The sequence below is a fragment of the Sinocyclocheilus rhinocerous genome, unplaced genomic scaffold (assembly GCF_001515625.1).
Source record: "Sinocyclocheilus rhinocerous isolate Xijiao unplaced genomic scaffold, SAMN03320098_v1.1 scaffold200, whole genome shotgun sequence".
NCBI classification, from domain to species: domain Eukaryota; kingdom Metazoa; phylum Chordata; class Actinopteri; order Cypriniformes; family Cyprinidae; genus Sinocyclocheilus; species Sinocyclocheilus rhinocerous.
Window position 1 is genome coordinate 1,524,444 of NW_015641014.1, and position 16,020 is coordinate 1,540,463.

The following is a 16,020-nucleotide window of genomic DNA, read 5'->3' on the forward strand; positions in this document are numbered from 1 at the left end:
AAAAAAAAAAGATGGTCGGCACCTTGTTGCAAATGTTGTTAATCCCTATTGCATGTGTATTTAATGTAGTCTGGGTTTTATTTTCTGTTTCCTTGCATAGTATTGTTTTAAAACAATTAAAATTAAAATGTGTGTGTGTGTGTGTGAGAGTGTGTGTGTATACACACATTTTCACATTTCAATTTTAATTGTTTTAGTTTTAGAGAAACAATAACAATACACACATGTATATAATACTTGACTGATGAAGTATACATACACTACATATGTATAAAATATCAACTATTAAAAATATTAAAATATTAAATACATATGAAATATGTATAATACTTAAAATATTTAAAAAGAATTCTGCAATGGAACTGAAATAATATATAAAAATATATAAAATAAAATTTAAAAAAATAATCACAAAAAAGTTTAGAAATGTTGCTTTGGCAACAAGTTTAAGTCAAAATACTACTATTATTAAAACATACTACTGTTAATAAAACTAAAACTGAAATAAAAATAAATGAACATTAGACAAACATTTTAAATGATAAAACTATAAAAAAAATATAAAAATAAAAACATGAAACTAATAAAAATGACAAAAGCCCATAACCAAATTATTAAAACATAATCTAAGATTAAAATTAAAACTGCAAAAAATAAAACTTAAAAATACAAAAATAGTAATTAAAAAAAATTAATACTATAATAGTATAGAAATAATGCTAAAATAGCAATGAGATTATTGAGACTAATGATAGATAGATAGATAGATAGATAGACAGATATACACACACAACAACAACAACAATATAGTTATATAACTATATATTTTGTTCTTCATTTCTTTTAACGATATTTATATATTATATTTAGATATTATATTTTTTATTCATTTATTCTCATATTCTTTATTTGCTTAGTCTAATTTAAATAAACATGTGATATTAAATTATTTTAAACTTTTTTATCATGCCTATGTAAAGCAATTGGAATTAGAATTGTTTATTAAATGTGCTACATAAATACATTTTCCTTGCCTTGATATTGCATTATTTAATCAGGCTTTAAGTGTAGTATTACCGTAATTTCATATTCATAAATGATTACGACAATGGTTGAAAGGTGAACCTGAATGTATGAAACCTTCAGAAGCAACAAGCTTAAAATGAGCCATTTAATGCACGGCACGAAGCATGCATGTCATGAAAATATTCCTCACAGTTTTCATTATACTGAAGCCCAGTCCAGTAAATCAATAAGCCCAGGGATGCCTGCAGTGTATGATAAAACACAGCGCAAATCAGTCTAGACGTCTTTTAAAAACACATTCCCTGCGCATGCCAGAATTTGGACTCCGTATCCCAAACAATCCAGCCGGCCGTTCACGCTGGCAGTCAGTGTGTAAAACAAAGCTTAATTAGGACACACAGCGGTAAGTGAGGGGAGGTCTGGCAGCCCGAAGGTTACAGCCAACATACTTTCATGCAATTCAATCTGCCTGAGAGACACAAAACAAATTAAAGGTCTGGCAAGATCACCATGACAACAAAGGGCTGTCATCACGTGCGGCATTCAAGATGCTTTTTCCTGTGTGTGCTGTTTTTCAGCCAAATTTGATGTTATTGAAACATCAAGAAGAAATGGGCTACATGCGCAAACTCATGCAGTAATTATCAAAAACATCGCCAGTGGGACATGCTGCAGTTTTTGCCAGCGTTCTTAAAAACATGTACATATACGTGCAGAATAAGTCATCTATGCATGTGTGAATAAACGGTGTACACTAAACATGCACACAAACGCAAGGCTAAACCACCAAACAGTGCTTGAGGAACTACCTAAAAACCACTCATAACAACCTAGCAACCATTTTGAACACCAACACCTAGCAACCTTCTATCAATGTCCTAGCAATCACTCAGAACACCCAAGCCACCACCAAACAATGCAATAATAACCTATCAAATCTCCCTAGCAACCACCAAACAATGTCCTAACAATCTCATAGCAATCACCTGAAACGGCCTTACAATTACTCAGAATGCCCTTGAAACTACCTAGCAACCAGTCAGAACACCCTAGCAACTACTAAACAATGCTTGATGAACTACCTAGCAAACACCATTTAGAACTCCCTAACAACCACCAAACAATATCCAAGCAACGGCCAAAACAATGCCCTAACAACCCCTCAGAACTCCCTGACAACCACCAAACAATGTCCAAGCAACCGCCAAACTATGCCTGAGCAACTCCTCAGAAGTAAGAACACCTAGCAATTTTCTTGTAATGCCCTGGCAACTAGGGTCGGGTATCGTTTTTTTTTTTTTCGATACCGGTGCCAAATCGATACTTTTAAAACGGTTTCGGTGCCTAAACCGATACTTATTAAAAAATAAATAAATAAAAATTCCCCAAAAAATGATGGATTGGCCATTAGCACTATAACACAGAATGTCTGTTTCATTCATTCTGGACGCCAGAGGGCGCCCTCGCACAGAAAATCCACATATCCAGTCACAGAAGTAGGAACTCATGACCCTCCAGGAAATCCCTTATATGGACAAAGGCATTGCTATTATAGCTGTAACTGAGTAAACAGAACATATAAACGTTTTGAATGATAAAACAAAGACAATAAACACTCGACTGCGACAATAAAGTTTATCTGTGTTATTCAAGTCATCTCTGGTATTTTCATAATAGTTAAGTATATTTATAATCCATTGCTAATCTATGTATTCTTTTTAAAAAGATTTGTTGGATTTGTATTATTAGAGCTTTCTCGACTTGAGTTCACGTGCATTTTCTCATCGGGAAATTATTTTTCACGTGCGGTGCCGGTGATGATGCTTCTTACGTCCGTTTCAGAGAACCAGAGGACAAATATTTCAATCGATCGCTCAGGCATGGCACTGAAATCTGCGTTCTGATTCGGTTCTAGTACATACCGGTTACATAGGTACCGGTGCCATATTGGTACCGGGTTTCGGTACCCAACCCTACTGGCAACCACTCCGAACACCCTAACAAACCACCAAACAATGTCCTAGAAGTGCAAACTCATAGAAAGTCATATCAACCACAAAGAACACTGTAGCACACCTAAAATGACCTTACAACATTTCAGAATACCCTAGAAACCTAGCAACCAATCAGAACATACTTGCAATGACCAAACAATGCTTGAGGAACTACCTTGCAACCACCAATTAGAGCTCCTTGAGAACCATCAAACTATGCCCTGGCAACCACTAAGAACTCCCTAGCAACCATATCAACATAACAACAATATCCTAGCAAGTGGAAACTCATAGAATGTCCTATCAACCACAAAAAACACAGTAACAATTGCCCAAAATTACCTCACAAGCATTCAGAATACCCTAGAAACCATCTAGCAACATACTAGCAACCACTCTGAACACCCTAACAACCACCAAACTCATAGAATGTCCTATCAGCCACACAGAACACTGTAGTGATTACCTAAAATGACCTCAAAAACATTTAAAATACCCTAGAAACCTAGCAACCAGTCAGAACATACTAGCAACCACCATACACTGCTTGAGGAACTACCAAGTAACCACAAATTAGAACTCCCTGACAACCATCAAACAATGCCCAAGCAACCCCCCAAACAAAGCCCTAGCAACCCCTCAGAACTCCCTGACAACCACCAAACAATGCCGACGCAACCACCAAACAATGCCCTAGCAACCCCTCAGAACACCCTAACAACCACCAAACAATGTCCTAGAAGTGTAAACTCATAGAATGTTGTATCAGCCACAAATACCATAAGAATTACCTAAAATGACCTCACAAGCATTCAGAATACCCTAGAAACCATCTAGCAACATTCTAGCAACCACTCTAAACACCCGAACAACCACCAAACTAATAGAATGTCCAATCAGGCACAAAGAACACAGTAGCAATCACCTGAAATGACCTTACTATTCAGAATATCCTAGAAACCACCTAGCAATATCAAAGCAACTGCTCAGAAGCCCCTAGCAACCCCCAAGCAATGCCCTAGCAACCCTGCAGTAGTAAAAACAATTATCATTGATTATGTATCATTGATTATTGTCATGCCCTAACAACCACTCAGAACTCCATAGCAACCCCCAAACAATGTCCTAGAAGTGTAAACTCATAGAATGTTGTATCAGCCACAAATACCATAAGAATTACCTAAAATGACCTCACAAGCATTCAGAATACCCTAGCAACCCCGCAAAAGAAAGAACACATAAGGTGCATTCCAATTGACAGGGTCCCTACTAGGGCTGGGTATCGTTCAAAAATTTTCGATATCGATACCGATACCTTGACTTCGATACCGGTTCCTGAACGATACTTTTTTCGATACCAATTTTATGAAATCAATTTTAACAAGATTACATTATCTAAAAAAAAAAACTTTGGTTTCATTTTTCAGCTTGTTTCCAGTACAACGAGGATCGTTTTCATTTTAAAACATAAACGCGCCAGTGTAAATGTAGCCTTACATCTATGGGGGCTGGGACGCATTCACACTACAGCTTCACGTGTGCGCCACATCTCTGAGTGTAACCGGTGTTAACTAGTAGGTGTGTTCGACTTGACGCGAACGACTGTGCAGACCGATCTTAGATTAACCCCTTAGGTATCGAAATTTGGTACCGAACGACGAGATGTTTTTCGATACTTGATGGTATCGAGGCAATTCGGTCGGTGCCTAAAAAGTATCGAACTCGATACCCAGCCCTAGTCCCTACGCAGTGTTCACTGCTCCCTACTCCCTGAGCACGGGATATCTGTTGAAGTGGACTTCACTGACAATAATAGCTCATTTGGAACGCCCTGGAACGTCATCAAAGAAAGGCAACGACGGGGTCACGCAGATTATTATACAACATAAACAGATATGGTAATTTATTTTATTTCAAATCTAAATACATATAAAATACATTTAAAATTATGTATCTAATAAATATAGTCAAAATGTATATGTTTAGACTGTTAACAGATTGTTGTGGTCTCATCTCGTGCGCTTTCCCACATGCAGCCTCAAAGTTAACACTCCTGAAGTAAATAAAGTCAAATAAAAAAATTACAGAGCCTCAGCTCTTTCTCCCTGGTTTTACTTAGTTTCACCTATTACATACAATACAATATGCAAATGTAACATTCATGGCCATAACCATTCATAAATACTCTTAATTTGTATAATAACAACATTTATTGCAACCCCTCCATTGCAGAGCCTTTTAAAAACTCTTCTAACGGCTCTGCTCCATCGTTAGGTCTGACTGGTGACGCAGTGCGCAATGACAGCTGGGTGATTTTCCCTCTCCACTTCCTGTGAAGTGATGTATTGATGTTCCCTTATTCCCTATGCCGATTGCAGTTCCCTTCGAACCGAACATCCCTTCGGATTGGAATCTCACTTAAAATGGCGGAATACCCTGTGAAGTCCACTTCGCAGTCCACTTACGGTCAAATGGAACGCACCTCTAGCAATCTTATTGTAATGCCCTAGCAACCGCTCATAACTCCATAGCAACCCCCAAATAATGCCCTAGCAACCCCGCAGAAGTAAGAACCATACATATATATACACGTAGATGCCTCATTAGAGACTGTTTCTATGGGCCACGATATGTAAGCCATCTGCCATTTTGGAACGGTCTGCAGAAGTTAACTGTGTGCGTCTACAATAGCAAGTTATACACAAGTATACCTTTAAATATTCATTGATTTATTTTCTATGAACGACGTCAAGTTGACCGTTCCAAAATGGCGGATGCGTCAATGTATCTGGTGCAGTCGAATGTGGCATCTATACATATCTATGGTAAGAACACCTAGCAATCATATTGTAATGTCCTGGCAACCACTCAGAAGTCCCTAGCAACCTCCAAACAATGCCCTAGCAAACCTGCAGAAGTAAGCAATCTTATTGTAATGCACTAGCAACCACTCAGCACTCCCTACCAACCCCCAAACAGTGCCCTAGCAACCCAGCAGAATTAAGAACACTTAGCAATCTTATTGTAATGCCATGGCAGCTAATCAGAACTCCCTAGCTCTCGGCAAACAATGTCCTAGAAGTACAAACTCATAGAATGTCTTATTAAGCTCACGGAGCAACATCCTAGCAACCACCAAACAATGCCCTGGCAACCATTGAGAACACCCTGGAACCACAGTGGACATTTTTCATGGACAATGCTGCAATTTTTTAAATGTAAAATTTTTCCTAACACACATTTTAGTGTGTTAAACAAGTAGGTAGTAAACAAGTGAAGAAACAAGTAAACAAGCAAACAAATGTCATGCTACAGCCTCTGCATTGACACACATAAAGAGGGTCTACAGACATGCCCTCAAAGCAGGTTTTTTACTCATACTGTGTCAAAAGAAGCCATGCTGTGTTCAGATATTCATTAGTTGAGTGAATGGATGCTGCGCTGAACAGAACGTTGGGCTGGAGGAGGCAGGAGCAGGTGTGACGACCAACGAGGTTCTCGCACCTCCCTAGGAGGGTTACAGCAATCAATTCCCTCCTACACACACACAGCAACCGGCTATACCGCATCCGCTAATGCTTGACCCTTCTCCTCACAATCAAAAACCAGTCTCATATTTAGGGTTTACATTAAGAACAAACCTTTCCCAGGCTGTGATCCAAGAGGATACATGATGAGCCTCTTAAATGTGTCACATACACCGCTTTAACTCAGAAAGAAAGACGAGTAACACACCAGATGGCGTGTTTCTATTTCTTAATAAAAAAAAGTGAGAAGTGTGACATAACCTTGGCTCGAGTTACTGTAGTTTTCTTTTAAAGATCATATCTTGGTATGGAAGAAATTGGAGCCAAATGTTAAATATTTAATCTTACTTATAATAGGTCATATTTATTACTTCTCTTTATAATGTCTATTTGTAACTTAGAGGGAGGTGGAAATAACATGTTTTAAAACCAACTAAAAATTATTATTTTTATTAACACCTACTCAAAGTTCCTGCACATTATTTCAAATTAGAAATGTAAAAAATTATATTGGCAATTATTTATAAATACAACAAATATGGAAAACAGGATATGGTGTCGTCCTCTAAGGCAGCTGTTTTAATAAATAAATTATCAACAACAAATAAATAATATTCAATATATTTCAATATATTACCCACTGAACATTACGGCAATACTGCAAACCACATTTAAAAATATAATGAATTTAATATATTATTACATTATGATGTATATTCTATTTAATGTACCACAACTAGAAAACAATAACAAATAATCATATTCAAAATGTTCGAAAATATTACTTACTCAACATTCCCACCATTTGCAACCCCGCACCCCAATAAGTTACAAATTTTCATTCATAAATGTAACAAATATTATTAGCTTCTATAATGCTTAATAGATCACCTACCCAACACATTAAGAAAATAATTCACTTTTTAATAATCAATACAATATAAATAATAATATTGAAAATATATCACCTACTCATCAATGCAATTTTTTAAATAATTATAATTCTATAATTCTTAACAGATTAATAATGTACCATATTTGGAAAATTATTCTGAAACATCATGTTTTTAAAGAAAATTCTATATGTTTTTTATTTAGGACCTTTTGGACCCTTCAAGGTTTTAAGACAATGATCTAACCCAGACCACCTTAAATATTTTTTCTCAAGCCTCCTTAAATCAATGGTCCTCCATCGGCAGTTGCCATGGCAACTATGGGAGAAGTCTCTTTTTCAGGCTCTTTCATTCACTGAGTGGCTTATGTATATTTGAGTGCATTGAATGCTCAAGTGTAAATATGAGCGTGTGCATATGTGCCGGATGCGTCTTTAAAATTCCTGTGAAATTTATGCTCTCAAAACCAACAAGCAGGGCTGATTAATTAGCAAGCACAGAGTAAATTTTGGAGCGTGAGAACAATGGAAAAATGATTCCATTGTTGCTAAATTAAACAGGCACACCTCTAAATTACACCAAGAATTGTGAGTAACATTGATTTTGACTGCAAAATTAGGTAGACACAAACAGATCATCTTTTATCTAACCTTTGATGGGAATTTACGATGAACATGGCAACTATGGGAGAAGTCTCTTTTTCAGGCTCTTTCATTCACTGAGTGGCTTATGTATATTTGAGTGCATTGAATGCTCAAGTGTAAATATGAGCGTGTGCATATGTGCCGGATGCGTCTTTAAAATTCCTGTGAAATTTATGCTCTCAAAACCAACAAGCAGGGCTGATTAATTAGCAAGCACAGAGTAAATTTTGGAGCGTGAGAACAATGGAAAAATGATTCCATTGTTGCTAAATTAAACAGGCACACCTCTAAATTACACCAAGAATTGTGAGTAACATTGATTTTGACTGCAAAATTAGGTAGACACAAACAGATAATCTTTTATCTAACCTTTGATGGGAATTTACGATGAAACTGTGCTGCCCCATGAGGATCATAAGCTAACAGACATCTGAATTAAATTCTGAATCATGTACATGTCTGAACTTTGAAGACAGACGTGGATCAAATTTGCAATGCAGAGTGATTTCTTCCCAGCAGTTATTATTGAACATAATGGAAATCAATCATGATTATGTGTATGAGCTTATGTTGCTGCACAGACGTGCCCAAAAAATAGATCTATGCTGTACTACAGAGAGGGATATTAGTAGTCATGTCACAGAGAGGCATTAAAAGGCCTGTGGAAAGAGATATTGATTTCTCTGGCCCCATTAAATTGCATTTTAATTCAACAGAGGGTTTCAAAGATGGTAGATTTGGGTACACAGAGCCACCATGCATGTTTAACAGCCTGGCTGAAAAAAAAACATAAAAAATACAGGTTTTGAGCAAGCTAATGAATATATCATGCTGACTTGTGCTCCATTTTTAGAGCACAGGTAATATGATAAGTGTGAATGAAGAAATAAAAAATGAACAAAAGAATGAATGGCTGTAAAAATGAATAGATGGCTTTATGGAAGCATAGATGGATGGATGGATGGATGAACAAATAAATTAATGCATGGAGGGTAGAAGAATGCAGATTAGATGGCTTTATGGATAAATGTATGAACAAAAAAATAATGAATCAACGGAAAGGAGGATGAAGGAAGGAAGGAATAAATAGCTTTATGGTCAAATGAATGAATGAATGAATGGAGGATAGATCCTCAAACAATTGGTGACTTAATGAACAAACAAAACAGAAGAGAGAAGAGAGAATAGATAGCCTAAAAGATGGATGGATTAACAAACAAATGAATCAATATGCAAATGAATGAATGAATAGAGGACAGATGATTAATGGATGAATGAATAAAACAAACAAACCAATGGATAAAGTCTAAACAAATAAACTAATGAATGACTAGAATGAAGGATAAATGACTGCTTTATGAATTAATGAATGAATAGAGGATAGATCCTCAAACAATTGGTGACTGAATGAACAAACAAAACAGAGGATGGATGGATGGATGGATGGAGAAATGAATCAATGAGCAAACGAATTAATGAATAGAGAATAGATAGCCTAAAAGATGGATGGATTAACAAACAAATTAACAAATGAATTAATATGCAGAATGAATGAATGAATAGAGGACAGATGATTAATGGATGAATGAATTAAACTAACAAACCAATGGAGAAAGTCTAAACAAATAAACTAATGAATGACTAGAATGGAGGATAAATGACTGCTTTATAGATGGATGGATGGATGAATGAATGAATGAATGAATAGATGGATTTATGGAAGCATAGATGGATGAATGAATGAACAAATGAATGAATGCATGAAGGGTACAAGGATGGATGTATGAATGTAGGTTAGATGGCTTTATAGATGAACGTATGAACAAAAAAATAATGAATGAATGGAAAGGAGGATGAATGAAGGAATGAATAATTAGCTTTCTTATCAAATTAATAAATGAATGAACAAACAAAGAAATGAATGGAGGATAGATTTTCAAAGGATTTGTGACAATGAACAAATGGACAGAGGATGATGGATGGATGGATGAATCAATAAGCAAAAGAATGAACGAATAGAAGACAGATAGCTAAAAAGATGGATGGATGAACAAACAAAGGAATAAATACACAAATGAATCAATATGCATATGAATGAATGAATGAATGAGTGAATGAATGAATAAATGAATGAATGAATGAATGAATAGAGAACAGATGGCTTAATGGATGAATGAATGAACAAACTAACAAACCAATCGAGAAAGTCTGAACAAATAAACTAATGAATGACTGGAATGGAGGATGGATGAATGCTTAAAAGATGAATATATGAATATATTTATGATCGAACAAATAAATAACTGAACAAGAAAAGGAATGGAGGATATATACTTAAGGATGTGTGAATCAATAAAACAAATGAATAGAGGATGGAAGGATGGATGAATGGATAGATGAATGGCTATATGAATAAACAAACGATTAAACAAGCAAACAAAAGAATGGATAATAAATACTTAAAGGATGGGTGAATCAACTAACAAACAAACAGAGGACTGAACAAACAACAAATAAATCAACAAGTAAATGAATGAATAGAGGACAAATGGCCTAATTGATTAATAAAAAACAAAAAAAAATGGAGGAATGTTTACATATGGAGGGATAGATAGACGAATGGAAGGCTTAGCTACAGTGCCTTGCGAAAGTATTCATACCCCATTCATTTTTTCACATTTTGTTATGTTGCTGCCTTATGTTAAACTGCTTTAAATTACTTTTTTCCACATCAATCTACACTCCATACACCATACTGACAAAGCAAAAAACAGAATTGTCACAACTTCATAAATTTATTAAAAATAAAAAAACTGAAATAAGTACATTACATAACTATTCATACCCATAACTAAATATTTTGCTGCTTGAGTCTGGCCACTCCGACATAAAGCCCAGATCGGTGGAGTGTAGCAGTGATATTTGTCCTTCTCTAGATTTCTCCCATCTGCATATATGATCATGGAGCTCAATGGAATCATTTAAGTTTTTTATTTGTAATAAATTTGCTAAGATATTAAAAACCTGTTTTTTGCTTTACCATTATGGTGTATGGAGTGTAGATTGATGTGGGAAAAAAGTAATTTAAAGCAGTTTAGCATAAGGCAGCAACTTAACAAAATGTGAAAAAAATGAAGGGGCATGAATATTTTCGCAGGGCACTGTATATGACTGAACAAATGATTGAAAAAGCAAACAAATGAATGGAGGATAGATGCTTAATAGACAAATGGATGGATGAATGAATGAATGAATTAATTAATTAATTAATGAATGGCTATATAGATTGGTGGCTTTATGGCTGGTTGGACATATGGTTGAACAAACAAAAAAATAACTAATGAACGAATAAACAGATAAATGTATACATCAACGCTGAATAAACCTGTCATTCATAAACACAGTGTGCAAACATCATGATCTAGTAGTTTGTCATTCTGGATGTTTCATGAAACCAGAGCACAATCTGATCGTGTTCTGACATCACGAAAAATCCCACAAAATAGAAACCTCCCCCTCAGATTTCATGTTACAATCTTTTACGCGTACATCTCCGAAGGGAAAATACAAGTAGAGGTCACAACATCAAATTTCTCCAAGCGTAAAAGAGAGCAACACACTCACACATGTGTTAACACACTCAAACACTCACCATCTTCCTCACACTCCTCTGGTGGCTTGGCTTTCTTTGCTAGTCGAGGGTCGAGCCATGACGTCGTTTTGGTATTGTGACTGAAAAGAAAAATATTGTTAAGCTACCATGATACGAATCAAAAGCGCCTCTATGTGTGTTATGTCAGGCAAACTTTGGTACAAGCCTAACTTTGAAATGTAAAACATTCTAGACTAGATATCCCAGAAGGCCTCAGTCACAGTGGCTGGGGGTTTTTCCAGTTAACACAATGACAATCAATACTTTTAATAAGTCCCTCGTTTCTCATTAAGGACAGATGGGAGGGAGACGAACATCTCTCTCATGCTCTTAAGAACACTCTTCCCTCAGCTACTCTGGCAGATTCAGTTTTAGTGATTCATTTATCATCATGATTCATGGCTCAGCAAAATCCAATGTGCCAGTTCATCCCTAAAGTGGTACCATGTGATATATACTGAATAATGTTTTTATTTAAAACTAAATTTAAAAAATTAAATACAAATTCATGCATTATTTATTTATACAAGAACATTAAAACAAATGCAGATTTAAATATCAACAGCAAAAATGACATTAGAATTGAAAAAGTTTCAATAATTCTGTGAATCAGTTCAAAATCTGTTTCAAGGAATCGAGTTATAAAAATCTTAATCTGATTTGCTTGCATCATCACTAAAATGTTCATGAAAGTACATGTGCAGTATTGAATGTATTAAAATTGGTTAGTAATAAATAAATAAATTAATTAATTATGACTTTTTATTTCCAGTTATAATTATATATTATATTATATTATATTATATTATATTACATTACATGTATTATATTATATACTTAATTTTTATATAAATATAAATATAAATTAAAATAATGTTTTTTATTTGTTATATCATCCCTCTAGAATTAAACATTTTGGTAACATTTTGTGAAAAGGTTATGTTAACATTAACATGTTTACATCATTAACATTAGTTAATTTATTTCATGTAATGTATGAACTAACATTAACCAACAATGAGTAATATATTTGTAATTCATTAGCATTTATTAATCTTTCTTAACATTAGTTAATAAAAATACAACTGTTCAATGTTAGTTCATATGAGCTCAGGTGCATTAAATAATATGAACAATACGATTTTTGATTTTGAAAATGCATTAGTAAAGGTTCAAATTCACAAAGTAAGATTAATAAATGTTTTATGTACTTCAGGCTAACTAATGTAATTAACTAATGTTAACAAATGAAAACTCAGTGTAAAGTGTTACCAATATTTTAAATCAAACTGCCTTGTTTGACTGAAATTATGAAAAATGAATGAAAATATGAATTTACAATATTTATATATTAATCAAATTATTTATATTAAGTAATTTTACATTAATTAATACAAATTAATTTCAATAAATTTCAGAGGCAATTACTTAAACTGAATTCCATCAAAAGAATAAAAAACAAATTATAATTTTAGCTACTGAACATTTCCAGCCCTACCATGTGCTGAAGTCCAGCAAATAATTTCCAAAATGCAAAATGCAGTAAACTGAACTGCACTGAACTGAATGAGCTCAATATGGCACACATAAATAATTCAGCTATCCGTAACGATCTGTAAAAGAGGACACTGCAACAGGTAGCGCTCCATATGCTCAAACCTCTTTCATTATGAAGTGTGCTTTGAAGTGCACTTCACTCACTCTATGAAGTAAACTTCTCCTTTCTCAGTGTAGGCCATCTCCCAGTTATCTGGCAAAGGGCCCATTTCGTCATTCTCCTGGGAGTCCTGTGGGGACTTGGGGGTGTCTCCTTCCTCCTCAGGGGCATCTGTGGTGGTGAGGGTGGGGGTCTCGGGTGGGCACGGCTGGACAGGCACATCTCCGGAAGCGTCAGTGCTCTTGTCCTCGTGTTCACTCGATTCTGTGAGGGAAAACAAAACGAATCAGTGTTGAGCATGACCTTCTGACTGAGAGACTTATTTGACTGTAGAGTGTCGTAAAGGATGGTACAAAGAGATACGAGTACATAAAGCAAACAAGTAATGACTAAGAGTAGCTATGTTTCCATCCACCTATTTTTATGCACATTTAGGAATATTGGATGGAAACGCCAAGATGCGCAAAAATTCTAAAAATGCACATAAAAAAAAAACTTATGCGCACAATTGAGTAGGATAAATGTTTTATTCGATAAGAAAAAAAATGTGCATTAACTATGATGGAAACACATTTACTGAATAAATTCCACCATGCGCATCGAAAAAGTAATGTGACTTTGCACGATGGGACGGGAAAACTTGACTAACCAGCGGACCGATCTTGTTGCACAACATCGGCTGTCGTCAAAGTATTTCAGTATAATTGTCTTACTCGACTGCGTCCCCAAACAGCAGGCATCCACCTCCAAAAGCAATGACAGCATTTATTGTGTTTCGTCTGCTCGCTCTGAGGCGCAAGTAATTTATCATATATGAAAATTATTATATTAAGTGGCTTCTCCTACTTTTTAGTATAGTAGAGTAGTTTTAAGTAATATTTAGTGCCAGTTTATCAGGAAGTGACGAATTTGTTCTCTTTGACTCGTTGGATGGAAACTTGCTTTATTCGCAAATGTTTTATGCGATATATATATTCTATATGCGATATAGTTTTGTGCATAAGTTAAATTCACATCTTTGGATGGAAACATAGCTACTGTCAAAATTAATTCTTACTAAAAAGCCTTACCAGCCTTACTAAAAAGTGCTTCAACAGCCCAGTATGATTCAAAACCTCATCTTGGAGTTACGTAACAACTGAAAACATCTTTCATTAACCCACATTCATAATTGACTCAGTCGGGTCAGTACTATCTCAGTAACAGTGGTAGGTCGTAACCTGGTGTGATGGCGATGCCGTTGCCATTGACGACTGGGCTCTCTTCCTCCTCCTCTTCTGGTGGCTCAATGCTGTCCTTCTCCATGTTGCTGACGGACTTATTCCTCTTCCTTTTTCCCTCTGCACTGGGTCGGGCACCGGGCAAGAGTTGGTCCGTCACATTAAACAGCATCGGCGTGGGTTCGGCAGGAGGCTTTGGCGTGCCATAGAAGTTATCTAGAAACAACACATTTTGGAATTTAATCTAGGAAAAATCGCTTTCGCAGCTACTTTGCATGCAAAAAGGTGAAGTCTGACTTGAAGTAACTTTTCAATAACTTCGCTGGGGTAATTTTTTTTCTGAGTGATGTTTGCCGTTACGGCACCCTCGTTCACCGGCGACTAAATCGTTTCATTCAAGATTGAAAAGAAATCATGTGTATCCAGGGAAATCTGTTTAATGATTAAAAACTGAGCTCCTGTGTGGTTACGGCACAGGCTTTATGAATTAATTTGCAGGTCTGTGGGGACAGAAACAGAAGAGGTGAAGTTCATCGATTCATTTAAATTACACCCTGTGACCCAGAATTATAGACTGGGAGTGGACTAACTTCAACTCAACAAAACCACATGAAATCTATAAAATCAATATACAGTACCTATATACTGTGCTGACTTCTATTTAAATATCCTGTTAAATTAAAAACTGCTGTTTTTACTGTGCTGACGTGAACCATGATTTCATGCTAGCTATTAGTCAGAGACAGATGGTTCATTCTAGAGAGCATTTAATTGGACAAATATTTGCATGCACAATTGTTCTTATTATTTCATGCAAAAAAAGTCTTGATTGCCCATCATTGAAAATACAGTAAAAAAAAAAAAGAAAAAAAAACAGTTTAATATTATGAAATAGGCCTATTATCAATTAAAATATCGGTTTTCTATTTGAATATATTTTAATATGTAATTTATTTCTGTGATTAAAAGTTGAATTTTCAGCATCATTACTCCAGTCATTCACTCAACTCACGATTCGATTCGATTCGATTCACGATTTTGATTTCACGATTCGATTCACAATTTTTTTTTTTACAAAATGAGATTTAAGACAAATTATAAATGAAATGTGTCCTTTTATTATTGCTTGGACAAAATACTGTACGTTTCTTTGTGAAATTTAAATATAACACTATAATAATATACTAATATAGCACTTGTAAATTATTGCTCTTTTGTTGGTTTTGATTGCTTCTATTGCCCTCATTTGTCAAAATTTGTTAGTCGCTTTGGATAAAAGCGTTTGCTAAATAACAAAATTTTAATATAATGTAAATGTAAATAACAAAACTAAATTGAAATTTTAAAACAAGCCCCAAATCAAATAAATAACACAAATAAAATAAATCTCTTCATATAAACAAACTA

At 35.0% G+C, this 16,020-nt stretch overlaps 1 protein-coding gene across 1 annotated transcript in view; it reads right to left on the reverse strand.

The window, feature by feature from the left end:
• LOC107753655 (membrane-associated guanylate kinase, WW and PDZ domain-containing protein 2-like) overlaps nt 1-16,020 on the reverse strand; it is a 106,226-nt gene that overhangs the window by 38,648 nt on the left and 51,558 nt on the right. Inside the window, exons 4-6 of the mRNA XM_016569862.1 lie at nt 14,614-14,829; nt 13,438-13,657; nt 11,737-11,816 (exon numbers count right to left, since the gene is read on the reverse strand). Coding sequence (XP_016425348.1) covers nt 11,737-11,816; nt 13,438-13,657; nt 14,614-14,829 — 516 coding nt within the window. The remainder of the gene's footprint in view (nt 1-11,736; nt 11,817-13,437; nt 13,658-14,613; nt 14,830-16,020) is intronic.